The following is a 27,452-nucleotide window of genomic DNA, read 5'->3' as shown; positions in this document are numbered from 1 at the left end:
CTAAAATGGAGAGACATGATGAGCACAGATACTTTGCATTTGATTCTGCAAATATTTAGTGCATTTACTAGTGACAAAAGTTCACACATGAATAAACTTGTATTCTTTGACCATCACTAGTCAACCTGCAGATACCTGATGAGTCAGTTCTACACTGTTGGGCACATCACATTTTGCACAGTATCTGTTATGCAATATACTGTACAAGGGAAATGAAATGAAAGCTATATAAGACCAACGATTTCCATAGTACAAAACGTAATGAGTCATACAGACATACAAAGAAAAGATGCCAGTTGGTTGGTGGGTTTCTCAAGATGAGCAGATGGATTTTCTTTTCTTATTCATAAACTTCCCTTCTCTAAATGTTTTGTATCAGCACAAATTCACAGAAGCATATATGATGATAGATTATACTCTAACAGTGTGAAATTGTGGGAGTCTGACGAGAGGCACAACAATACTCAGCACTGAACATTTTTGCACAAAGAAGGAAGAGTTAGGAAAGTGACGAGAGGCTGAGTCAATTAGGAGCTGAGTCGCAGCAGAGGACCGTGGAGAGAAGTGAGCGGGAAAATAAGACAAACAGGTAATTTACAACATATACCTCGTTTAAAAAAAAAAGAAGAAGTTTTTCTAAATGAAATCTATTTATTAGTCAGGAGGACAAAAGGGGGCCCCTGGGGAAAGTGGTAGTCAAATTTAGTCATAGATATGGAATAGATAAACATGCGACATCGTGTTTTAACATCTGTGCTGTCATATGTGCAGTTATTTCTGGTCCAGTATGATGAACCAAACTTCCTGTATATTTATTGCACTTCTTACATAAAATTTTTGTGCTTTTTGAAAGAAAGTTTGTCCTGTGGAGGGAGAGACTAAATGTCTCGTTCATTGAAACAGAATGTTTTTTTCTTGTCTGGGTGACTGTGCTCTTCGCTGTGAGAGGCAACAATGCTAACACGGGTACAGTGTGCAGCTTCATTGCAATCTTGTCAAATCAAGCAAAATCAAACGTGTCATTGCGTTAAGTATGGAACCAGAGCCAGAAGCCAGTTAGCCTAGCATGAAGACCGGAGGTCGAGGAAACAGCTAGCCTGGCTATGTCCAAAGTTGAAAAAAAAAAATCGATTTAATAGCACATCTAAAGCTCACTACTTAACACATATCTTGTGTGGTTACTCCGTGCATAAAGAGGAATCTAAAAATGACAAGTTGTTGTTTTAGAATAGGTACCGAGGCACAGCTATGTGCTGGTTGCAACCTCACAGTGACAACATGGAATCCCTGCGCCTAGCTGTTACAGTTGGTCACAGCTGAGAAAATCTGACATGCTAAAGTGTTGTTGAAAGTTTTCCTTTTTCTGTTTATTACATTTATTTAACCAGGCATATATTTTGTGACAACCGGAGCCTTTAAAACTGTGCACTTTAAATTTTGATTTCAGGTCCCAATACTCTGCATTTGAGATTAGCTCATGTGCATTTTGGTGTAGAAAAAACACGGTTTTCTGCTGTCAAACAGACACAGAGAAATTATGTGAGAGGATATGCCTGAAATAACATCTATTGTACCAAACAAGTGTCAGATGGTTTGCATGCATGGTTCCTCTTAAAAGAGAGGAAAAGGAAGATGCTGCAGACTGCTTCATGATGTTATCACGTACATTATATATAGCTCCCTCAACTTAATATTAAGATATTCCTCTTTATTTGGCTAATACCTTTCTAAAAGTCTTGCCCAGAAACTCACAGTTCATAACACTTTTCACAGTAAGTGAAAAGAAAATGTCATATTTCTGATTTTGACGTCTGTCTGGCAACACTGAAAGACGTACCCACTTCCAAAAATAACTCAACATGTGCATGTCAGCACCACCCAACACCAACGATCACCGCTATGGTATAAAGGTATAGTTACATTTACACAACTAAAACCACTTGTTTAAGACCGAGATTCATTTGTTCAGATCTCATCTTCAACCCTGTGAACCAATTAATTCAACTTCATGATCATTTTGGAGGCTGCAGTTTTTGGTGCTGTTAGCTGTATTGCATTGTACTGAGATGTATTGGCTGTAAGTATTGACAAATAATATAAGCTGTCTTTAAAGTTAAATATCAATGTCCAACGAAGAATTCTTCATTAAAAAGCAAAATGTATAATTGTATGTTTTTGTTTAGGTGCTTGTAAATGTCTATACATACTCGAAGGCTTATACATGAAAGGCAGTAGCTGCACACATACACAGAGTGTGCATGAATGTGCTTGAAGTGATTTTTGGATTAAGGCTGAGCTAAAAGGATTAGAATGTTCCACTCGCTAGACAAACACCTTAAATAGATCAACCTGACGCTGTCAGTCCTGAAAAGCTGCGGAATAATCAACATCCAACAACTGGGAACACATATTTCAACCGGAGGGCTGCTTCTACTCCAGACGTGTAAGTATTGTGTTGAATGGAAGCCAAAACAGTCATATTAATAACTGATTAATAACTAATATTTAATATTTCATTTTATGATTATTAGATGGACCATAGCTTGAGATATGTCTTTCTATTATTGACCATGTAAACCTTAGGTCCAGGTATTAACCAAATCATACACCAGCAGTGGGGGAGGAAGTAATCAAATCCTTTACTTGAGTAAAAGTACCAATAAGACAATGTAAAAATACTCCATTACGAGTAAGTTTTGCATTCTAACTCAAGTAAAAGTCAAGTATAAAAAGTAAAAGTACTCATACTGCAGTAAAATATTCATTGTGAATGATATATTATTAAATATGACATTAGATTTTTTTTTAAGCTGATGTATCAATGTTTAAGCATCATTTTCCTGTTGTAGCTGGTTGAGTTGGAGCTAGTTTATTTACTTCAGATACAATCAGATAGCTTTTGGGTCAGGTACTCTCCTAAAGAATAGCTAGATAAATCTGGGGGGGGGGGGGTCATGAGTTGATTACGCTGAGAGAAGATAAAGTTCTGGTACAAATCTGCTTTTCTCCAATTTTTGCTTGTTTTTGTCAAATAAAGGATAATTTTGGATCTTTGGGCCTCGAACAGCAAACATCTGAGATGTTGAAAGTAATTGAAAACTAGATACTGTGCGGGGTTGCAAGCTGAATTGTTTGGAACCATTGCTTCAATCTTAACAATTTGTTGCATTTTATAACCTTTTTTTTAATGTTAAATCTTAATCTGTAAAGTAACTAGTGACTACACTATATCTGTCAAATAAATGTAGCAGAGCATAGAGTACGATATTTCCCTCTGCAATGTATTGGAGTATCAGTATAAAGTAACATAAAATGGATATACTATAGAGTACAAGTACCTAAAATTTACTAAAGTACAGTTCTGGAATAAATCTACTTAGTTACCTTCCACCACTGTACAACAGTGCTGTTTTTCTGTGGAAAAAAGATTAACCTTTCTGCGAAGGTTCAGGTTTCCAGTTAAAGTTGCCAGTTTAATTTATTTTTATAAGCGTTAGATGTCATTATGTCTATTGTTATACTTACCAGTATGTTAAAGTAGATTAGTTTTAAATTTCTTTGTTTGCATATATCTTTAAATGTTCAGGTGATCTTTTGTGTTTGTTCTATTTTAAAGGGCTTGTCATGATTTTCAAAGAACTGCAATATTTATCTTTCCACAGAAATGGCTGATGTTTTCAGAGGCCTAAACCTCCTTGAGACCCTCAAAGAATCCATAGAGAGCAATAAGTTATCAGATGTCAAGGATGCAGTGGAAGATCTCCTGATTAGTAGGATCAACTTAGCTGTGGTGGGTAACCGTGGGGATGAAAAATATTCCCTCATGAACTCCCTCCGTGGCCTCGGACGTGGGGATGAGGGGGCAGCTCCGTCTTCATCCCCTGTAGCCTCGGAGGAGGTGGCAGGCTATCCGAACCCTAAACACCCTGACTTTCGTCTGTGGGACCTACCACCTGTCCCAGACGCCTCCCCATTTGAACCTGGGGGATACATGGATAGAGTTAAATTCCTCCGCTACAATGCCGTCTTCATGACATTCACACATACACCCCAAACCCACAGTGTGGAAGTGTTCTTGGAGGCTTGTTCACTGCAGACAGTATACTTCATTCTCTTAGCTTCAGTGGAAGATACAGAAAAGGGCCTGGAAGAAAAGAGGAAAGCCAGTCTGGAAATACTGAAATCACAGGGTGTGACACAGCCTAAAGTCTATCTGGTCAGACCCTCCACCCTGGAGAAGTGTGACTTCCCTTGTCTGTTGGAGGACATGGGCAGAGACCTTCCAGAAATCCGAGCCCACGCCCTTCTCATGGCTCTACCGACGCTCACCTCAACCCTGGTCGCACGGAAAAAGGAGACATTCAAAGCACTAGTATGGGCAGCTGCCTCGCTGTCTGGTGGGATGTCGGCTATTCCTGTTCCCCTGGTGGCCTCCATGGTGAACTCAAGTGTAGCGGTGCGTATCCTGACAAAAGCACAACTATCTCTGTGCCTGGATGACGAATCAGTTGAGCGACTGGCCCGACAGCGAGGCATGGAACCCACAACACTTAAGGGGCTGCGGACTTGTGTACTGTCCGTGGAGGTCACCAAAGGGGAAGTGAAGAAGCGGCTGGCGGCAGCAGAAAAGGACTTGGCCACGGTTTCGTCGCAGCTGGTGGAGATGGCGATACCCAGACATGCCCGTTCTGCCAGCCGCTCCTTCACTGCCATGCTGCAAGCTTTAAATTGCGCCATCGATGAAATGGCGACGGATGCTGATAAGATAGTTGCTGCTGCTCTTGGGGAGGGGAAGTGAACTCAAATGATTTTCTTTGTGTGATGTTTCCTGTTGACACTGGATTCCCCTTCACATTTATGTTTTGTAAATTCATTATTTATACAATTCCTCATAAATCTTTGGGACACTGTAAATACTGTGTAAGCATAAATGTTGCAAATAGTTGTCAAGTATTGTAAGCTGCTCTGTGTCTCTTTAAAAGACTTCACCACATACCCTGAACAGTAGGTTTTACACTTTCACTTTTCACTCTTAACAAAAGTATTAAATAGAGGAAGTGGGAGGAAGTTCAACAGCATGCATACTGTTTCAGGCAAGTTGAAGAGAAACACTTTTTCACCTTCAGTACATCTAAAGATTTGGTTTCTCTGGCTTGCCTGATTGGCCATGCAAATTCTTTTAAGATTTTAAGTCAACTGTGAAAACTTCCTTTTTTAAAATCTTATTTTTACTCTAAGAGGGTTGGTGTGTGCAACATACTGCTATAAGTGGGTTGTCTGAGGTAAGAACAAGCGTGTTTTTGTATCTTTTGGTCTAAAATATCTCCTCTATTTGATTACCTAATTTAACTGCGGAAAGTCCTCTGTCTGTAAAGGTTCATCTCAATCATAAAGGTGGTACGGTGTCTGTTTCTATAGAAAGCTGAGTTTTGATTTCTGAAGATGCATCTCAGTTGAATGGAAAAATGTTACAACAGGATAAACACTAAACAGGAAAAAGTCATCTTGTTGTATCCACAAGAATGCAGGTGCATGTGTAAGTAGTTGTATACTGTGTACTGTATATGGAACCTTTGAAAAACCACAGAATTTATTTTTGACAATATTAGGTTTATATGGGGGGAATAAATGACCAAATATGTTCCATAAAGGCACTGTACTGTTTGCACCGTAAATATATTGTGTGTGGTGTATTATGGGTCTTCTTTGAATGCATGTTGAAGCAGACAGAAGTGACTTAAGCAAAAAGCTGATGTCAAATTAAAAAAAAAAAAAAAAAATCACATTTTAGGTATTAAAGGAAAAAGAAACTGAACCTTTACCTGAGGCCTTGTAATGTAATTGTAATTGTAATGTAATGAATCAATTACAGTACACTGGGATTTACAAAAAAAAAAAAAAAACACGCAACTTAAATATTCCATCATAAAATATTTTTCTTTCAATTAATTTTTTCCTAAAACAAGATGACAACTTCTGCCGCTTAGGCTTTGAGAGAGAGGATAACTTATTTCTTTTCAATGCCTCAAAATTTCTCTAACTAGACGCGGACAATCATCTTGAAATGAGGAAGAGAACGGAGACCACTCTAACAAGTGAAAAAGTAAAAAAGAGGAAGAAATGAAAAAGAAACTTACCTGGTACCGATGCTAGTTTACAGTAAAAAAAAAAATAGATAAATAAAAAAAAGGTTCTGTGGTGTTATGTTATATACAATTATGTACACAATCTTTTTTGTTGTGTTTTCTTGCTTGTTTCAGATATCAAGCGTTATACTTACACCAGAATGGATGCTCAGACGGTCGGGTGGATGGTATTTCTGGTCCTAATAAAAAGTAGGAATTTTATCAATCCACTACGACAACGATGTTTGCTTTTTACAACACTTGCATTAAAGTAACATTTACTATCTCGTTTTTTCACCGTCACAGATTTTTCTGCATGGAATATGCAAGTTCCCTTTGAACTAGTGACCACAGAGCTGACATCTACAGAGGGGTCCTGCATTGAAATCAATTGCAGAGTCATACGTGATCTTGACGACGAGGATGCATACTGGTTTTGGATGAAGGATGCAAAATATATTGACAAAGATTATGTTGCCACTATTATTTACAGCACAAATATCTCACAACGTCCTGTCAGTCCAGACTTTGTAGACAGAGTGCAATATATCGGCTCTTCATCTTTAAGTAGGAAAATAAAGTATGCATCCTCATCTGGGCCACTATGTGGTATTCTCATCTGCAACCTGACGAAAGCTGACAACGGACAGTATTCTTTCAGATTTGTAGGAAAAGCATTATGGGCGACTAAAAAAAATTCGACCCTCACAGTTAAAGGTATGTATAAAGATGTGTATTTTGAAAGATATTTTCAAAAAATACATTGCAATAAAATGAGTTATGCAAAGATTGGGAGATGAGTTAGTCTGGAGGCAGAAATAACCGGATTGACTGAGTTAAGGTAAAATTAAGAATATGTCGTTTTATATTTTGAGGGAAAGAAATGTAACATTAGGAGAAAAAATTTGTAATGCTGAGAGAAAAGTAATACGTTCACAAGACTAAGGTCTTGATTTTACGAGAGAATAATAAGCACACCAAAAAAATACATTTGTAATTTTACAAGAACTCAAAGTCATATTTTGAGTCAGTATTTTTAGATTTGGAAAGGAAGTTGTATGTCAAATCAATTACATTTTGACAAAACATAGTCACAAAACATAGTAACATAATTCTGAGTGTCATTTCCAAATATATAGTACTGTGCAAAAGGCTTAGGCACTAAAGGTTAAATGAGGATGCTTTTAAAATTCCATTCATATTTTTTCAGTTAACGTCATACAAAGTGCAGTGAACAGAAAAAACCTAAATCAAATCAAAATCAAAATTTGGTGTGACCACCCTTATCCTTTAAAACACCAGTTCTCCGTTAGGTACACTTGAGCATAGTTTTTCAAGTTTTTTGACAGGTGGGTTGATCCAAAGAGCTTGGAGACCTTGCCACAGCTCTTCTCTCTCAGTGTCGTCTGCCTCTCCCTGTGATCCCAGACTGACTCGGGATGATGATGATGTTGGGATCAGGGCTCTGTGAGGGCCAGACCGTCTGTTGCAGGTCTCCTTGCTCTTCCTGTCGCTGAAAATAGATTTTTGTGACTCTGGCCGTATCTTTGGGCTCGTTGTCCTGCTGCAGGATGAATTCAGGGCTGATCCGATGCCTCCCTGACGGTATTGTGTGGTGAATACGAATCTGAACATCTGAAGTACCTATAACTTTTGCACAGTGCCGAATATCACCAAAAAGAATCAGAATAGGGACAGCCATGCCCCTACTCAGCTCTCCCTCCCTCTTGCGAGTATAAGTTGGTTTCAGACGCCATGTTCACAGCAAGACAAATGATCTCATACCACTTCCTAAGAGAGAAGTTTTGAGATTACTCAACATGATCTGATCTTTTTACCTCCCCATTATGTTCTGTTCATCTATCGTCTGATCTTATAAGCTGTTGTGTATAAGCTGAAAAAAGGACAAAACTCAATATGCAGCAGCTGTCTCTTTTGATCCCCTCACTGCATGTTTGTTACACTCAACAGCAACACACGGCCAATAATGTTTAGCTCAATGATCCGATTGCTACAACAACCAAAAACATTCCTTTTATACGGATACACTAGTAAGAGGCTAAGGATCTCCTAATCACAAGATGTGTGCATTAAAATTATGTAGAAACTGTCTCACAATTATGGGACTTTATAATTTTACTATATAAGTTATGAGATCTTTTCAGTCACACACTAGGAGAAAGTAAGAAAATACCATCTAGTGTATCTCCAGCTCTAATCCAGAGCAGTTTCGTTAAAGCTCCACTCTGCATAGTTTGCCAGCCACGTATGCCAAGTATAAATGAATGCTTCTATAAAAAAAACAAAAACATGTATTGATAGTGATACTGTATTATCATAATTTACTAGCACTGGCTGTTTTGTCGATTGCTCCTTACATTTCCGCTGATATTGTCTTTCTTTCATATTTTCAGAAAATCCATGCCCACTCACTTTTATGAAACCACCTGCTGTGAACGTATCTGACACGATAACACTCACATGCTCCACTTTGAGCACATGTCTCTCAAGCCCACAAATTGAAGAATTGACACAGCCTCCCTTGACACAACACTCAATGTCTCAGGGGAAACGTAAAACCACCACAGTCACATTTACAGCCAGCTTGGAGGATGATGGGAAGGTGTTTTCATGCACAACAAAGGATAACATGGACAAATACTTGATTCGGAATATCAGTGTAACGGTTGAATGTAAGTTCATGAATGGAGTTTACTGATGATTCAGCTGTTAGAGTGGTAATAGATACTGCTGATACAAACATTCAGTCTGTGAAAAACACAAGTTTGGAAGCCTCTCATATTGACTGACAGGTCATTTAATACAGGAGCTAAGACTGGAAACAACTGAAATCTAAGTTATTAGTGTTTTGTTTTGCCGGAAAACGGTTGGTGAATGCACAGAATGAAAACTTTCTTTTTATAACTCAAACTATATGCCTCTAATACATGTGGTCAAAAATAATACAGATTAGATCTTTAACCAAAATGGTGACCTCAGTTTAGAAATCATCAACATTCAGTAATGATGTTTTGTTCTTAAACTAGACACTTAATGTTTTGGAAAAGAACACTAATGATCCCTTCAGGTGCTCCTTGTAAGCTGCACCTACTTCTTGTGGAAGAGGTAAATTCACTACCAATAAACTATTATTATTATTATTATTATTACTATCATCATTATTTTAGCATCAGAATTACAGAGCAGAATTACTCAGTCATGTGCCCTCTTAACCGTACTGTAATTATAATATGAGTATATTTTGGGCAGCTGTTACTTATTGTTAGAAATCAAGCAGCACAGTTTCCATGCTATAATATTTTTCTAACTCCAACAACTTAGTTATATGTTAGAAAATCTGAATTTTTAAAGTCTCACAGATGCATGGTGCATAATTTGTGCAAAACTCATGATCTGGCTATTTGTGTGACAACTTGAAGGCAGGTTTCTGGACTGTCTTATTGTACTTTCTTAAATGTATAGATAACTCTTTGCTGGGACTAAATTTAAATATGGCTCTGCCAAGAATGTCCCAGTGTTTATGCATATTTGATTTCCTTTGACAGTCCGGCCATGCTTGCTGTGTGTAGACTGATACTCCCTTACCTGTGTTGAATTTGTCGCCACAGATGCTCCTAAAGACATACAGACTGACAGCTCTAAAAATGTCAAGGAAGGACAGTCAGTGACTCTCACTTGCTCTGCCAAAGGAAGTCCTCCCCCCAACCTTTCCTGGTTTAAGGAAGAAGAACTGCAGTCCTCAAAGGCAGAATGGAACATCCCATCAATTAATGATTCACAGAGCGGAGAATACTATTGTAAAGCTGAGAACAGATATGGAAAAATTAAATCAAATCCAGTCGTTATTAATGTTACATGTGAGTACTACGTTTTTACTTGAATTCATGCAATTTCCTCCACTGTAGACGTCACCATATTTCATCACCATATTTTGTCATACTGTATATCCACTTCAGCATGTAGTTTGTTGTCAGTAATTTTAACTTGCCGCTGTAGTTTTTTTCGTTTAACCCTCAGTACTACTTTAACATTTTGCCATTGTATTTGTAAAAAGTGGTGACATCTTCTGTTTCAGACGTGCCTCATGTTGAGATCGAGATGACTCTACCTGTGTCGGTAGTTAAACAAGGAGATAAAATTATTTTAAAATGTGATGTGAAGAGAAGTAACCCAAAACCCGGCACCTACACTTGGTTGAGAGATGAAAATGAAGTCGGATGGGAGCAGACACTTGTTATTGAAAATATCAGGCCTGAGGCCGGTGGCAACTACAAATGTACAGCCACTAACAGTGTGGGTAAAGGAATATCAAGGCCACATCAAATCGAGGTTCAATGTGAGTTTCACACTTCCTTGTATGTGTCAAAGACTTGATGGTGTAGAAAAGAAAGGAAAAAAACAGAACAGATGCTGCACAGATTGTATCACCATCAAAAGCATACTGACAGTTATTTCTATTTTCCAGACAGGCCGAGGCAGACACGAATTTCCATCCCTGGCTCTCTTGGCAAAAGCGTGAAAGCTAATAGCTTCCTCACATTCACCTGTGACACCGATGCCAATCCGACCCCGAAGACTTACTCCTGGTACCGTTACAACAAAAATAAACAGACTGACTTCCCCCGGTGGAGTTCCAAAACAACTCAGGAAAATCAACTAAAATTGAGTGCACAAAGAACAGATGAAGCATGTTACATGTGCAACGCCACCAACGACATTGATACAGGGGATGATAGTGAGTCGTTGTGCATAAAAATATTGTGTAAGTAACTCTGTTCTGTTGACCATGTTCTATGATGTTAAAGTTTCTATAAACTTTTACATGGCGTTGAATATTTTAAAAAAAATATTGTTTACACCTGATTGACTCAAACAATCACCAAAAAAAAAAAAAAAAAAAAATCAGTTTATAATTGTCTCACCATGTCTATTCATATTTTTAAAGGAATACATCAACAATTTTTGGAAATACTTATTATTATTCACTTTCTGGTGTAGTTCTAGATGAGAAGACAAACACAAAGCTGGAACGAGCAGCCTGTTAGCTTAGCTTAGCATAAGACTGGAAACAGGGAAGCGGCTATCCTGGCTTAACTAATTCAACCCGCCAGCAATGCTAAAGCTCACTAATTAGTACGTCTCTTTCGATCCATACAAAAATGGAAGTGGAAAAATAACAGGGTCCAAAAGTCCAAAGGTCTGAGACCACTTTGAATAGGAAAGTGGTCTCAGACTTTTGGACCCCACTGTAACTATATGTAAAATATCAGATTGTCATTTTTACACTTCAGCTGCTATTCACAGTAACCACATCAGATATAATGTGTCAGTTAGTGAACTTCAGAGATGCTGGTTGGTGGACTGGGTACCTTTGGACAGATTCAGGCTAGCTGTTTCCATCTGTTTCCAGTCTTTGAGCTTAGCTAAGCTAACCTCCTGTTGGCTGCAGCCATGCAGTCATATATTTAACAGACAGATGACCTATTCAACGCTCTGCCACAAAACATTTTATAAAACGCCAAAGCCTTAAGTGTTAGAGCTTTCAGGACAGAGGATGAATTCCTGTTCATGAACCGTTGGTGTAATGTCATGCAACATGTTATGAAAATTAATCAATCATCCTGAAAATCAAGACCCCGGCTGCTTCATCTCTACAGATCCTCCCACCAAACCCACACTGTTGTTGGTTGCTGAGGTCACAGAAGGTCAGAGTATCACCATCTCCTGCACTGTTGAAAGTTTCCCTCCATCAACTCTCACCTTAACAAGGACTCCCAACTATAATCATCAGCCTTCAATATTTACTCACCACGATATTTATTCGCAAGGCATCAACAAACTCCACCATACATTTATTGTAAATTCAACCCACGATGGCTTTTACACCTGCACTGCAAACAACAGTGAAGGTTCAAATACAAGCAAGCAAAGGAAGTTGGTGGTGAAATGTAAGTAATTCAGTGGCACATTGTCTTTTTGCTAACCAAACGGATTATATCAAAACAAAACTTTACATGAGTTATAGGCATTTTATCCTGAAAAACAAACTTCATTGGCAAAAGTAGGTCTTTCTAATCTATTCTTTCCATGTGAAAGTAAGTCATTTTCTGTATGTGTCCATTTTTTTAGATGATAATTGGTTCTGACCGTATCATAATGTACATGAGGTGGATGCAATGGCTTAAACACCTGAGAAAATAGTGACAGTAACTATGTACATTTAATCAAGTACTGCAGAGCGTACCATGTTGAGGTACATGTACCGTACTTGAGTATTTCCTTATACAAAACATATAATCAGCTTAGAAAATATGATGCATTGTTATAAACTACAAATCAGTATATAAAGTACTTCGATCTACACACTGAACATTAAAAAACTGCTTACAAAGTATGCATTTATAATAATGATCCAGTAATATAATACAATACTGCCTGGAGCCATTCTGCCACCTAATGAATACTTTTGATAATTAAAAGTCCATTTTCCCTCTAATACCATTGTACTGCTTAAGTAAAGTTATGAATTCAGGACTTTTACTTGTAATGGAGTATTAAAATTCAATAATTCTTCCACCATCATGTAAAATATAATTCAATTTAAACTGACCTTTTGTAACTTTGTGAAGTTTTAAATGACAACACCACCTTGGTAGGTAATGCGGCACCACCACCACAAACTATGGCCTCAAACAACATTTAAATCGCCTTCTCTCCAATTTGAAGGGTAATTATGCACAAGAATGTATTGTATCTTACAGGTGTACATGTTAATGGCCTCCCTTGTATATATAGTCTGCCACCTTCATGGACATAGACTTACCTTGAATCCCCCCCGACTATTAAAAAAATGTATATTAAGCAATTATTATGATGATGTCCAGTTATTAAATGTTTGGTGTCATGATAGAGAATACTACAGAGGGCATTATTAATTGACATAATCAGCTAATGTTTAGATCTGACAATTCTCTTTTTTATTATATTTTTTTCTAAATGCAGATACTCCCATAAACGTGAAAGTAGAAGGTCCGCCTGGTCTTGTTGTGAATGAAAATACGCTGTTGAAACTGCACTGCAATGCCCAGTCGTACCCATCAGTAACCTCTGTCACCTGGATGAAGGTGACTGATGGGAAAGATAAAACCATCCGGGGCTCCAAGACTCTGACCTTCATCGTAGGGTCTGCCAGTCCCTCTGACAGCGGACTGTACAGCTGCGAAGCCCATAATGAAATTGGAAGTGGAAAATCACAGCGAGTTGAGGTTAAAGTCAGATGTGAGTAAAATGATGCACTCGTGATGGTGTATGGATAAACAACGAGGAAATATACTACATTACTGTGTATACTGTAAATACTGATTGGAACGTCTAGGGCCAAAAGGATAACATATAGAAGTCCTTCAATTTTATTCTATTTATCCCCCAAACCAGAAAGGAATTAGACAACACACAAACATTTTAAGTTGTAGATACAACATATACTCTTGTGAAAACAAAAAAATTAATTACCAGAACATGTAAAGCATGCTGTCTATCGAGCTTTAATTTCGTGGCATCATAGGACTTAAAGGTGCTATATGTCAGTTTTTGCTATCCCTACATAGCCAATGTTAGCATTAAAAGCTGTTTACTTACCAGTCTGGAAGAAATGTTGCGAATTCAGCATCAAATCAAACTTCATCCCTTAACTCGCTAGTGCTTCATCCTCTCATGTTGGACCGAGGGCAGCCTGGACGCTACAGTGACTCACTATCGCAAAGCGGTATTTCGAGATGGTTATAGAAATAGAAGAAAAACAAGCGTTAACATTTGCGTTGCTTTCCACCGCTGGAGACAGCTCTTGGTGAGTAAAGGAATGAAATTTGATGCTGAACTCAATGTTTCTTCTAGACTGGTAAGTGAACAGCTGTTAATGCTAACATTGGCTATGTAGGGATAGCAAAAACTGACATATAGCACCTTTAAGCTATTTTCTAATACAAACTGGAATGTTTAGAGATACTCTGGAAGCTGTGACAGTGATTGATGTTAAAGGTATCCTGTGGAGTTTTCTTGTAAACAAACATATCGATTTTATGGAATAACTTAAATCTGTTTAGATCCATGTTGTGTTACCAAGAATCTTCTTTTTCTCATACTTTTCCTGGTGCATTGCTACATTTCTTGATGTGTTACAACTACCAACTGTCCGTAACAGAAGTGTCCTGCAGTATAGCAGAAATGTGCATTGTGTCACTGTGCACTTTAACACACACGTGTGCATTCACACAAAACAAAAAAGGGTGGCCTCATAAAAACATTGGTCCATAGCACTAGAAGATCTCAAAAACTCCACAGGGTACTTTTAAATGTGATGCAGACAATAATTGTTGGTCCACAAATCAGTTTAAACATGAAAAAATGTCTGAATCACATTTCTACCCTTAAATCTTCCAAAATAAAAATAACAGCAACCGCTATACTCTTTGTTACAGGGTTATATTTTTTAAATTGCAGAGAAAAAAAACAAAGTTACACCAGGTGTATCTAAAGCCACTCTGATGTAGAATTTTTTTTTAGGATTTTAGCATCTTTCAGTTGTTCTTTTGGCATAAGTTTAAGGTTGTGGGCAGTTCATTGCTTTGCTGCAGCGTCTGTTTTTTGAAACGACCACATAGGGGTGCCAAAAGGAAAATTTATAATTGTACACACTGTGGCTTTAAAGGCAGCAATAGTATCTTTTCATTTGTGGCGCGATTCATATATGATCCTTGAACACTAAGATATTGAGAAAACAATTTTTCTCCTGTTTTCCTCTCTCCTGAATTTCCTAGATGCTCCAAAACGAATAAACATCTTGAGAGCACCAGTGAGGCAAGAGCATGATGGGAGGAGCTCTGTGATGCTCAGCTGCAGCAGTCTCTGCTATCCACCAGTTAACCAGTATATCTGGTATAGGAGGATAAATGGAAATGATTTAAATGTGTCTAATCTTCAGAACTACACAGTGTTCTCAGACAAACCAGGAGTCTACTACTGCAGTGCAGGAAATGAAATAGATAAAAGATCGTCTGACCCAGTCCATCTGTTTAACCGTGAGTGAATTTCAAGGCCATGTGTTTGCGTGTTTATTGTGTATTGCTTTCATACAGGAGACATGTCGGAGGTCTTGTGATATCTGACCCCCCTAGAACAGTTTTCCTTCCCATGAAATCACAGTAGTTTGAAACCGTGCTCCTAACTCTGGATCTGTATACTGATGCTCTGTCTCTTTTAACCACAGGAGACTTTATGAAGATCCTGAAGTTCTCTTTTCTCTGTCTCACTATCCTGCTCCTTATTTTCGCAATTTTCCTAGTTTACAGGTAAAGTAGGAATGAAAACTGCTTTTGATCAATAAAAAAAATTAAATTTCATAAATGATTTGGCCTGTGTAACCACTGTCGTGTCTATTTATGTTTCCAGATACAAGAGGAAAAAATCAATTCAACAAGGAACTAGGAATACACAACCCTTATTTGGTGTTTTGGTGATGAATCATTTGTGCAGACTTTTCTACTTCCTTATTGAACACATCTAGACAAAAATGACAAATGACATATCTTCGTCTGTGTGTGTGTGTGTGTGTGTGTGTGTGTGTGTGTGTATGTGTGTGTAAACCAATTCAGGGTTTGTGGAATGGCACCGGGAGGGGGAATCTGGGAAATGAGACTGCCTTGGCAGAGCCTTTCAGGAGCAGAGATGACCTCTTGCAAGACCAGTGGTGCCATCCAGAGGCCCAAGGACACCAGCCAAATCCAGACAGCACGTAAGACAGCAGCCGCACACACTGTCCCCACCCAGGACAAGGAACGCTCTGTAGGACAGAGAGTCAGATGGGCTGCTCCTCACGCTGGGGTCAAAGCATCCATTTAAGATCCTTCAGACACGAATGGCACAATGTGACTCGGCCCTGTCATTTATTTATAGTCAGTCACTGAGTACTGATGTTTTTATTCTTAATCACCATTGTTTTCCACAGGCCTGCATCCAACATCTGCAGTGTTTACAGCACTTTGAATCTGCCCCCCGTAAATCAAGTGAGTCAAGCAAGTCTGAATGCAAGTTTCACAACAACTTAATTAAGAAAACGATAAATGAGAGCAGGTGTGTATAGAAGCATTTACTAAAAATCAATATTTAAAAGTAAAGCTTTATTGGTATTTATTAAAGTTTATTTATAAAAGGATCACTCAACCAATTTTACATTAGTTCTTGTAATGAGTGCTACTCAGCCCTGTGAAGAGTCATGAAAATTATTTATTAATTATTAAATAAATTAATTATTCTGTGGCTCTGTAGGGAGGTTTTTTTTTTTTTTTCCTTTTAAGAAAGTCTGAGAAAATAATTCGGGTGATGTATTCAGGGTTCCCTACCTCAACTTGCGCTTGAAAACTTCAGATGTATATAAAAAAGAATGCACTGGAAACAAGTATGCAAGATGTGGCCGTTGACCGCGCAGACTGGGTTGAATCGAAGATGCTACCGAGTCGCGTAATTGAAATCGTAGGAAACATCGTTTACGGTGGTTAACTCAGTCTAGGGACTAAAATTCAGGATATTTAAGCCTCTGCTGCATCGCTATTGACCATTATTTAACAGTTTCATGCGAGTCCTCCAGTGATGTCCAGCTTCAATATGGTAGAGCTTCTTTTCTGAAAGCAGCCACATAAAAACACTGTGAAACTGTAAAAAAAAAATAAAATAAAAAAATCGCTAATTAACTTCACAGTGATGTTTTAATGAGCAAAGGCCCAGTGTACCCAAGGTTTTCCCTACCTACCTGTAGTTATGATGGATTTAAATAAACCATGAAGGTTACAACTTAAGGAGAAATATTAAATCCTTGTGATTACAGTCCTAATAATTTCTAAGACAATTAATATGATCTCCTATTTAAACATTTTTAATGGCAATGTTACAAACCCCCTTAAAGTCTCAAAATGTCTTATTTTCTTATCTTGAGTGCCCAAAATACAAGGATCTCAAACAAGATAATAACTTGTGCACGTAAGATCAAAAAATCCTCATGACCAAGATCATCTTTCAGGACTTTTAGAGCTCCTTACAGTTTCAATTTAACATGTCCAAAAAATACGAGTGTCAGTATTTGTCTGACTCTGCTTTAGACAGGCGGCTGCGTCTTTCAGTGATCCAGCTGCTGCAGCTCTGCCCTCGCTGTTCTTCCTGTCAGTAGCTATCTGTCAGTACACTAATTGTTCAGTATTATGGAGCCACGAACTAACGGACAACCTACAGCCCTCGTTTTAAAGCATGAATGAACCGATTGAGTTCCTACTGTATATTAACCGTTGTCTTCCGTCTGCATCTGCTCAGGCTCCCACTGCAGAAAAACCCACAAGACAGCAAGATGGACAAACAAAGGATGATTCTCTCAACTATGCTTCTCTGCACTTTTGGGATAAGCCAGAGTGAGAATTTATGTTTTGCAAATAATAACAGGACAAGAAAGGTATTATTACATGGCATATTTTATGATGATATTGGTTTTTCTAGGAACAAACAGGTGAAAGCAGAAGAGGTTGCTGTGTACGCGAAGGTGTCCAGGCCAAATCCACCTAAAAAGGTCAGAAAACATGACCTTTCTTTTCATGTGTCAAGCTGAGTTTATACATCAGTCTAAAAAAACGTTTTGTTTAGAAGAAGTATGTCTTGTATGGTATGTGTCTGCCCACAATACAGTCGCAAAGAGGATGTTTCCTGTTTAGAAAGTCACTTTGTGTAACAAACGAAAGGATTAAATCAAGGACAACGTCTTCGAGTCCTCACAAGAATCAAAAGTGGATTTTATATGAATTTTTCTTTGCATCACATCCAGATACTGTCAGAAAACATGATACAAATAATCTAGCAACTACCTCTGCTGTCATCCTAGAGAGAACAAGAAAGGCTGGAGGACTATGAAAACGTCAAAATAGCACATGTACTCAAATCCCCGAATCCATTAAACGATGACACAGACACCAGTGAAGAGGAAGTGGAGCTCAACTACACACAGGTGAGCTTCACGGCGAAGCCAGGACATCAGACGGCCAACAGCGACTCCAGCACCTCTGACGAGGATGACATTCAGTACTCTGACGTCAAACTCTGACTTAGGATATTCTTATCCTACTTTACATATACAGCCACCTTGCGCCTGAGATATCCTGAATTATGGCCATAATCAATCATAAGGGTTAGTATGGTAAATAAGGGTTTTATTACTCTACAGCAGTGATTCCCAAACAGGGGGTACGTGGAGAGCTCAACAAACTAATTCAACTAAACTAAAAAAAATAGAAATTGCGATTTATTTATAAAACATGTTGGGAGTAATGGATATATCATTCAAATATCAAATTGTAATATATAGCTGAAATGAGCTAAAAGGAATGGATAAACCTTCAAAAATTTTAGCTAAAAGTAATGAAAAAAACGTTGAACTGAGCTAAAAGTAACAAAGCAGTTGAAATGGCTAAATGTATGGGATAAATGTTTGAAATGTCCAGACTTTTGCAACTTAAAATGGCAGTAATACGAATGCAAAATGATACAACAATACCTCTTTTATATATTTTTATGGTGTTAAATAACATGTAGTTTATAACCCATTCATAAGAACATTTACAAGATGACGGATGGTGTCAATGAAGGGACACTCGAGCTCATGTGACCGGACTGTGGGGTACATCAGACAAAAAAAATGCTGGGAACCATTGCTCTACAGTATTGTTTTTTTTTTTATTCCTAAAATTCCTAAATAAAATTTCAGTGCATTTCTGCTTTCCAGTGTTGTGAACTTAAGCCGAACCCACGGCACCTGAAATGTAAATATGGGTCAGTTACAACAGATTTTCTTTCAAAGTCCTATATTATAAAGCAAATATGTGGGGACAAATGTACTTTAAAGTTTATTTAAATTACCGTGAGGTTGGTGAACATGCTCCAGCACAAAACGACATGGCTGTAATGAGGCTTGTTTCTGAAGTATGCATGTTGAACCATCATGTACAATATGAAATATGCTCCATTCCATAACCTGCTTTGACTGTAGCTCTTGTATGACTGCCTACGAGTGCAGGGAGATTTGCCTTTTTTGTTTATATAAATAAGCACAAACATATTTATGTATTTTGATTAAAAAAAACTATTTGACAAATATCACACAATGTTTGCCTGCTTTTTTTCACTCTGCAGAAAGATTTTAAATAACAGAACTGTAAGACAAAAGTTAGCATTGTAATATTGAATACAAACAGTAGCATGATTAATGTGGCAGCATTTATCTATAGTAGTAAACAACATAGAAGATTTTAAAGGGAACATTTATTGTTACGTTTGATTGTGGGGGGTTGAAGGTTAAACCCCAGCATACAGGTTAGCTCTGGAATCTGTATCATGAGGTAACTATCTACTGTATGTATTTAAAAATAATTTTATAGCGTTTTTTTTTTCCTATGCTAGGCATTTTACAGTAAAGGGATACAAGACGGATTGAAAGTTACAGAGACAACAGTCGAGCTGAAGTGGAAGCCACAGGTGTGTGGCATCACTGTTGCTCGATTTAAAAAATGGTGCCTACAGTGCAGATGTTACCTCCAGGGCTGCGGGCTTTAAGAAGTTTTTCTACTCAGAATTCTCAGCTGTCGACAGCTGAACACTAAAGAGCGATGTAGTAAAGTTCTGTAGGTGTTTAAAGGCCAGAATCCTGTCTTTCAGCTACTATTTCCCCTAAAGTTTACATTTACTCATTTTACAGATGCTTTGATCCAAAGAATCTTACGGGTGAGGCAACTTAGGGTTCCGTATCTTGCCTAAGGACACTTCGACATGCAGACAGGAGGAGCCGGGGTACGAACCGCCAATCCTGCGATCAGTGGACAACCCGCTCTACCACCAGAGCCACAGCTAAAGTTAAGCCATCACCTTGTCACTGACCTGTCTCATAAGACCGTCAACGCCTTTACCATGTCCAAAATGAGTGTCCGCGACTGTTTCTTTTTCCGTTGTCCCTTCACCATTGCATCCTCTGGAGTTCAGGCAGATCTCAGCATATGTCGTCTCGGGGGCCAGGCCTCTGACCTGCACTTCCCCGAGCTTACCCTCTGTATTGGCTGGGAGTTTCTCAAAGTCCCCACTAGCGCAGTGGAGTGGGTCCTTCTTACTTCCTCCTACTTCCGCCTCCGGAATGGCTTTATTGACATGAATGACAACCACTTGTGAAGAGTCGGTCTACAGGAAAATAAGAGCAATTTGCTTCAATATTGGAGAGAAAAAGAAGAAAAGAATTTCTTTTTACCCAATTAGATGACATTCCTCCAACTATTGAAAGGACACTTCACCATTCTGGGAAATAAACTTGTTTGCCATTAAACCAACAATTTATCATTTTAGCTTGAAAGCAAGACTCCCCAATACATCCAAGAGTCACCTAGATTTTTCTCTAGGTAGATAGTGCAAAAACCTGGCAAAATATGCCAAAAAAGGGCTGTACCGTGGAATTACAAACTGTCTATTTTTGCGGTTTACAGCTCTTTCCTGGTTTCGCACCGGCGACCAGCGACCAGCTCGCTCGCAGGGAGATGAATGAAAGCAGTGTATTAAGCTATTCAGCAAAAAAAAGCCATTTGGAACATGGTAAGCATAAGGATGGGCAGGAGAGAAGGGGATACTACAGTAATACGACTGAAACGTAGTTTATTTCCACTGTCACCTCTGCAATCCGTTGCAACCGACATGAACTCAGGCTGCACAGCTGCCCTGTTTGTATGTTTCAAGCTTACAGTGAGCAAATATTTGATACTCAAATGACAGATTTTGGGTGGTACGCAGTACGTTTTTCTAATTATCCAACACGTAAATAAGTCACCTAAGTTCTTGGATGGCATATTGTTGCTGACACAGCTATGGCTAGCAGCCTCCTCTTGCCTCCAGTCAGTGCTAAGCTAAACTCGCCCAGACCTATTTCTGCCACCTATTTCTATCACTGGACACACAGAGATGACGCTAATACCAATTTTCTCATCTGACAGCAGGTTTAAAAACAAAACAAAGAAGCTAAATTCCTGAAATGTTTAACTGGTGAGTAAAATTCAATGCTTTTGGTCCTTTCTCGAAGGTGTATCTGTAAGCGATCACCCATTTTATATACATAGCTTTGTGCGAGGACGTACTGTAAACTCACCTCATTTGTGACTAAAAGGTCTGAAGTGTCCACCAGTGCCTGGTTGGGGGAAAGGCTGCCTCTCCTTTTCCTAAAACCAACACAAAAAGTCATTGTATATGTAAAGTCTTTTATTATTCTTTTTAAAATTATTTATTATTCATTTCATGATCACATTTACTGTAGCAATTATCTGCCGTGGTTGCTCATTGATGTTTGAGTCATACCCCCAACAGCAAAATGTGTCTCTGCTGTTTCCAACCTGTTACCAAAATGTCCTGCTAACAGTGGTGTCGTTTCAGCTGCGTTTCTGTGTTCCTTACCTGCAAGAGAGCAACAGCGGGACACACACCAGCAGCATCCCCAGGGCTCCCACTGCAGAGCCAATCAGCAGAGACGCAGCATGGAGGCCTAAAAAGTCCCCACAAAACTCTATCAGGAAAAAGCAAATTAGGCAAAAGAAAAGCAACCAAATGTAAATGCAGCATACTTCCGATTCTTTTACCTAGCTGAGGTTCGCTGGAGGACACATTGAAGGCCATACTATCAGAGCCCAGTGAGTTGATGCTGAGGCAGACTAGAGGGGGCATGTCTTTGTCCAGACGGTACAGAGTGATGATGCTCCTCATGCCAGCGCTCCCCAGTGGAACTTCCCTGATTGGGATGTCAGCAGAGTGATTGACCGGCTCCCCAGCCAATTCCCAAACCAGGGAGGGAGTCGGGTTCCCCTGGGCGTCACAGGCACACCGAAAACGGGATAAAATCTTGATGCAGCGGGAGGAAGGCAGGATCTCTGGAGCAACTGAGAAGGATAAGGCATGTCGCTATTTGTGCATGCTCAATCAAACTTCTGGGGAAAATGTAAAGCTTTCAATTACAAGCAAATGAATCTCACATGTGACATCAATACTGGCAGGTTCTGAGTATTCAGCTCCATGGACATTCAGAGCTTCACAGTAATACTGATCCTCGGAGAGTTTGGTCACATTGAAGGTGAATACCGGCTCAGAACCCAGCATCTCGTTTTCTCCTCCAGCTACTCTGAACCAGGTGAAGTTCATCGCTGCTGGATTGGCGATGCTTGTGCAGGTCAGAGTCACAGAGCTGCCGTCCGGCACCGAACCAGAGGGGTCAACCAAAACTGAGGTGTTCTTAGGGGGATCTGAAAGAAACAGCGTGCCTGTTAGTGTTGCATCCAAGGTCACTGCTTATTTGAGGGGAATGCAAATTTAACCCCGACAAATTACTTCTAAGGATTGTTTGTGTGCAGGTTTTAGGGGTGTAGTGATTCATAAATATTCCTATTATATTCCATAATAGTCCTATTTGGTACATGTTTATTTGAAGTTTATTACAATATTCACTTTTTTGAGACTGGAATGAAAACATAAAATTTTGTATACCCATGTAGGGCAGTCTCTCTGCAGCACAAAAGCAGATTTACAATAAAGCAAAAACAACCAGATGTCACGACAAAAAAAATAAGTATCTCAGATGTGTTGCTCCAACTGCAGTTCAATTTTCAAGAAAAAATTGATGTGAACATGAGGTTTTCTCAACTGGTGTCTCAAAGGTCATGCGTGAACTTTGGATCTCAAGTTTTAAGCAAACATGGAGAAAAAGTCCATAAAGTGATATTTATTTTCAAACCTCCAGTTGTAACGAATTGTACCAGTGCCTGGCTCACAAACACACACAGTGACAATTTGTGATTTGGGAACTGAGGATACACAATTTACACTTTAATGGTTTAAATGTAAACGCTTCCAAAGTCTATATAAGACCGAATTGTCTTTTCAATCAGCAGAGACAACCTCGTCATTTTCTGTGGTTGGAAATGATGTCAAAACAAACAAAACATCCACACATATATTAACACACTGGCACACATGTGGACTCACAGCAGAGCTCAGTCATGATGGACCACTGACATAGAAAGGATTTTGAGGCTGTCACGCAACACGACAATGCATTACTGTCCACGGTCCAGACACTCCTGTTCTGTGACTGAGTCTTGGCCCCAGATCATGTTTGGGCTGGATATATGGTACAGTAGAGCCATATTCAGCATATGAGCACACTGGAAACTTACAGTTGTGTTGTTTTTTTTAATCGGTGTAAATCAATATCTTTACTGTGTTAAATGAACTTACACTGAACGTCCAGCTGAATTGTCGCTGAAATTCCTTCTCCCAGCTCATTTTTTGCTTCACAGTGGTAGTCACCGCTATCGCTTGGGTCGACACCGTTTAGATCTAAGACTGGTCCCCGCTCCTCATCCTCCTCATCATCTCTGTACCAGGTGTAGTTGGTCATAGGTGGGTTGGCACGGCTATCGCAGAGCAGAGAAACAGAGCTGCCCTCCAGTACCGGACCAGCAGGATCGACAATTACTGTCGTGTCCTTGGGAGCAACTGGAAAAACAAACACAAAGTATGGGTTCAGTTAATGTCGTTGGCCGATATTTGTCATCTGTGTTTCTGTTTCAGTCTGACTTACATTGTACATCTATCTGAGTGATGGAAGAGTTCTGGGTTCCGTATCTGTTACTGACTTTGCAGTAAAATTTGCTGTCGACTTCTGAAACTGTGGTTGAAAGCCTCTTCTTAGAACCCACAGCTGTCACCTGATCTCCATCCACTTTGTACCAGGTGTAGCTGTCCACGGCTGGATATGCATTAGTGTTGCAGGTCAGAGTCACCGAGCTGCCCTCCTGAACAGGACCAGGGTAACTGATCGATGTGTTATTTGGAGGATCTGGAAGAGAATTTTGAAAATTTTTGAAAATGAAAATGTTCTTTAAACCAGCATAAATAGATTTTGTGGCCACTTGGCATTTGGGGAAATATATTGATTCGATTTCTAAGTATCTTCTGCGGACATACTCTGTCATGTCTGTGTGGTAATTACAAAGCCAAGGCCAGGAGATGATTAGCTTGGCTTAACATAAAGAGTGGAAGCAGGTGGAAACAGCTCGCCTGGCTCTGTAACGAAATCCGCCTACCAGCACCTCTAGAGCTCACTAATTATTGTCATATCTCGTTTGCCCAATCTGTACAAAAACTGAAGGCTGCCAGGAAACCAGCAGAGACCCCGCTGATTAAACAAATTCATCAATTTGTGAGCTTTAGGGAGCTTTAGGAGTTTCTCACCAATTGGACAAAGCCAGGCTAGCTGTTTCCCCGTGTCCAGTCTTTATGCTAAGCTGGCTGCATCTAACGCTCTGCACCAAAGTGAACAGTTGTACATCCCAAAATGTCAAACTGTTCCTTTAAAACATATGACTTGCCATTAAAGAACACATCCTATCGTGGAACATGCCAGTCTTTTTGTAATAATGAATGCTTTATAGGAGGTTTACGAGTTGTAACTACTTATGTTATTAATGTTAATGCAGCATTTATAAAGGCTTTATGAATCAGTAATTAGCCTGGCTTAGAACAAATTTAAATAAATAAATGTTAACAAGTTTACATTTTGGTTCAGATTCTCTGCACAGATTCCCCAGAGAGTTAGTGGTCAAAGCTTTTATTGGAGGAAGTTATGCTAAAGGAGAATAAATGGAACCCAAATGGATTTGTCACAACATGTCATAGCATCCTATTGTATAAAAATTAGATAACGTGATAATGGTGTGGGCCGAAATAACACCCGACACAATAATAAGCAATGGAAATGCTGAAAACATACTTACAAAGAACACGTATGGTCAAACTTTTTTCATACAGTAGGTCGCTGTTGCCAGCTTGTCGGTTGTAGAGAGTGGTGCAGGAGACCTTCTGTCCATTGTGGAGGTAAGAAGCGGTGAAGTTCATAACAGAGGTCACAGATTTAGATTCTATGCTCTCCTCAATGTCGCCTATACTGGGTGTCCATGTCAGAGACGGAGGGAGAACCGGACAGGGAGCAACAGCCGAGCAGTTCAACCTCACTGGAGTCCCTTCTTCTACCTCCAGCCTGGATGGATTCATAGCAGGCCTGGGGAGTGAATCTGAGGAGCAGAGACAACAAGGAATTGTCAACAGAAACACGAAGAGGTTCGGGTTTACGTATACGAGAGTAACAGGACACGACACAAACCTTGAGCGGTGATAAGGACACTTGTTTGAAAGTTGAACTTCAGTGAGTTGTCACACTGCAGTCTGAAGTAATAGTTGTCATAATGGTTGGATGGCAGGTTGTTGAAGATGGTGGTGCAGTCCCTCTCGCGCAGGACCCCCGTGAGGTTCCCTTGCAGGATGTTTAAGTTTGCACTGGCTCCGGTGAGGCTGGAATCAAACACTTGTGTTCGACTCCAGCTGCCTCTCTTCCATATGGCTTTACACGAATCATCCAGGTGTTGATCCCACTCTGAGGGTAAGCTGAAACTGCAGGGGATGATCACACAGGATCCGCTCAGTCCCTCTACTGTCTGGGGCATGAAGGCTTCCCAGTGCTGGCATAAGCTACCTGAGGCGACACAGTTAAAAAATAAATATCTGTAAGGGTAAACACAAAAATAAGTATCTTGCAATACTTAATACAGATCATTTAAATATTTGTCAGACCTCAGATGTGGAATAGTTTACCTTGAAGTAGACAGCATATGAAGAAAACCGTTACAGCACCTGTCATGCTTTTTTGTCACGCTGATGATCCTACAAAGATATCAGTTAATTATAAATTATTCCCTGGTTAGTTGTCATTTACTGCAGACATAATTAAGACAGAGTAATGGAAAATAACTCCTGATTTTAGAAGGAAATTATGTTGGTCTGAGTAAAAGTGTGTTTCTTAACAATTCCTTTTTATGCACTTTTGATTTTTTTTTATGAGTAAGTTGTTTTTTTTTTTAGTATTTTATTTCACGTAATACCCAGTATTATTTAATGAACATTCTTTGAAGCTTGCAAAGGGTGGAGATGACTGCCCTGTAATATGTAAGGTGGAAATATCAATAATTCAATGGAATATTGCTTCTATTAGTAAATCAAGCCATAAACATTTTATTCAGTTAATATTACTTGCAGTAAAATTTAATGAACTTTCAAAAGTTAAAGTATTCTTTGTACAAAATTGTTCTTTTAACATTAATGCATTAACTTATAGTGCAGTGTAATAATATTGTTGCTGGGGTAACTACTAAAAATTAACTGATAGTATATTGAAAGGGGAAAGTGAAACCTATCATGCATCATAAAACTGTGCACAGATGAAGATTTAAAAGAACAAACATGAAGATGTTTATTGCCGTCTACACTGAAAAATAGTGTATGACAACGAAGCGTATTCTCGTCTTTGACACCAGCTCACTGGATCACTCACCAAAAGTGATTAAATGTTTTGCATATGTTTTACAGAGCGGTACTCTGGAAAGTAACAAGCAGCCGCAATCAGAACCAACAACATGAACAAGTACAACAGATGAAATTTAGCAGAGTAAAAGCGTGAAAGATCTGAAAATTATGAATACCTCACTAATTAACAAGTATTTCAAAATTGTTCTCAAGTAGAACACTTGAGTCGATGTGACAGAAATAAGAATAATAATTATTTTTCATAGGAGTTATATATATATACATATATATATATATATATATATATATATATATATATATATATATATATATATATATATACATATTATTTATTTATTTATTTATTTATTTATTTTACCTGAACAGATTCATAATTCAAGGATTTACATAATAAGTCAGTTATGTGATAACATTTTACAGCTGGCAATCATTTAAGTTTTCTGAAGATCAAGTCTTACCTTTAAGCCAACGATGATTTTTAGCACACAGTGTCTTTTTTTTTCTGGAAAAAAGAGCATATTTGAGATTTTAAAACAAAATATTTGACCTTTTTTTAAGTAATAATCGGTATGTAATAAGTACATACTGGTAGTCAATGTTTTTTAAAATTGAAGAAGGAGCTAATAAAGGTTTTACCAGCATTGAAGGGTCAGTGGTGATAATCCAACGACAGAGTCATGTCCGACTGGTGGCGCGTCTAGTGGGCACACTCGGCTCTTGTAAGAGTTGTCTGGGGAGTGGCGCTCAGCACAACAGGGTTTTGATGCTCGCTCTCCACATTACAGTAATACAAATCTCCCCAGTTGTTTTCTGAGGCAATCA

General features: G+C 38.8%; 3 protein-coding genes across 6 annotated transcripts; 2 read left to right on the top strand and 1 right to left on the bottom strand.

Annotated features, from left to right (window-relative positions):
* Window positions 1–483: 483 nt before the first annotated feature.
* si:dkey-24p1.1 (uncharacterized protein LOC556718 homolog) lies at window positions 484–20,037 on the top strand. 4 transcript variants are annotated; one of them, XM_040118454.1, is made up of 18 exons: window positions 484–589; window positions 6,261–6,335; window positions 6,432–6,842; window positions 8,540–8,818; window positions 9,755–10,003; window positions 10,222–10,482; window positions 10,612–10,908; window positions 11,804–12,094; window positions 13,149–13,424; window positions 14,963–15,223; window positions 15,412–15,493; window positions 15,594–15,657; window positions 15,797–15,936; window positions 16,150–16,207; window positions 17,505–17,599; window positions 17,685–17,754; window positions 18,064–18,186; window positions 19,930–20,037. In XM_040118454.1, exons 2-18 carry the CDS (start codon window positions 6,287–6,289, stop codon window positions 19,936–19,938), a joined length of 3,015 nt encoding a protein of 1,004 aa, XP_039974388.1. In that variant the 5' UTR covers window positions 484–589; window positions 6,261–6,286; the 3' UTR covers window positions 19,939–20,037. The 4 variants fall into 4 exon arrangements, with proteins under 4 accessions (XP_039974388.1, XP_039974385.1, XP_039974387.1 ...); XM_040118453.1 differs by lacking the exons at window positions 484–589; window positions 19,930–20,037 and adding exons at window positions 5,101–5,282; window positions 6,045–6,140 and having other exon boundaries at window positions 18,064–18,788; XM_040118451.1 differs by lacking the exon at window positions 19,930–20,037 and having other exon boundaries at window positions 18,064–18,788.
* On the top strand, window positions 1,634–4,798 carry irgq2 (immunity-related GTPase family, q2). The gene is made up of 2 exons (XM_040118455.1): window positions 1,634–2,443; window positions 3,663–4,798. Exon 2 carries the CDS (start codon window positions 3,665–3,667, stop codon window positions 4,796–4,798), a length of 1,134 nt encoding a protein of 377 aa, XP_039974389.1. The 5' UTR covers window positions 1,634–2,443; window positions 3,663–3,664.
* Window positions 20,038–20,075: 38 nt separating the features above from the next.
* On the bottom strand, window positions 20,076–25,947 carry LOC120784010 (myelin-associated glycoprotein-like). The gene is made up of 10 exons (XM_040117416.1): window positions 25,902–25,947; window positions 25,414–25,782; window positions 25,028–25,324; window positions 23,833–24,090; window positions 23,487–23,747; window positions 22,229–22,495; window positions 21,839–22,135; window positions 21,657–21,744; window positions 21,355–21,424; window positions 20,076–20,402 (listed from the first exon to the last, which is right to left on the bottom strand). Exons 1-10 carry the CDS (start codon window positions 25,945–25,947, stop codon window positions 20,085–20,087), a joined length of 2,271 nt encoding a protein of 756 aa, XP_039973350.1. The 3' UTR covers window positions 20,076–20,084.
* Window positions 25,948–27,452: the final 1,505 nt, after the last annotated feature.

Source organism: Xiphias gladius, chromosome 22 (assembly GCF_016859285.1).
Source record: "Xiphias gladius isolate SHS-SW01 ecotype Sanya breed wild chromosome 22, ASM1685928v1, whole genome shotgun sequence".
NCBI lineage: Eukaryota > Metazoa > Chordata > Actinopteri > Istiophoriformes > Xiphiidae > Xiphias > Xiphias gladius.
Note: the sequence above shows the minus strand (reverse complement) of the source record. Positions and strands in the feature narration are given on the sequence as shown.

Bases quoted from the DNA above. Each gene is read 5' to 3' on its own strand.
- irgq2 (XM_040118455.1), top strand. From the start codon at position 3,665: ATGGCTGATGTTTTCAGAGGCCTAAACCTCCTTGAGACCCTCAAAGAA.
- si:dkey-24p1.1 (XM_040118451.1), top strand. From the start codon at position 6,287: ATGGATGCTCAGACGGTCGGGTGGATGGTATTTCTGGTCCTAATAAAA. The intron at 15,937-16,149 runs GTAAGACAGCAG...TGTTTTCCACAG, and splicing joins CAGCCAAATCCAGACAGCAC to GCCTGCATCCAACATCTGCA. The intron at 16,208-17,504 runs GTGAGTCAAGCA...GCATCTGCTCAG, and splicing joins ATCTGCCCCCCGTAAATCAA to GCTCCCACTGCAGAAAAACC.
- LOC120784010 (XM_040117416.1), bottom strand. From the start codon at position 25,947: ATGACAGGTGCTGTAACGGTTTTCTTCATATGCTGTCTACTTCAAG. The intron at 25,783-25,901 runs GTAAACTATTCC...GTGTCGCCTCAG, and splicing joins CATATGCTGTCTACTTCAAG to GTAGCTTATGCCAGCACTGG. The intron at 23,748-23,832 runs GTAAGTCAGACT...TTGTTTTTCCAG, and splicing joins CACTCAGATAGATGTACAAT to TTGCTCCCAAGGACACGACA.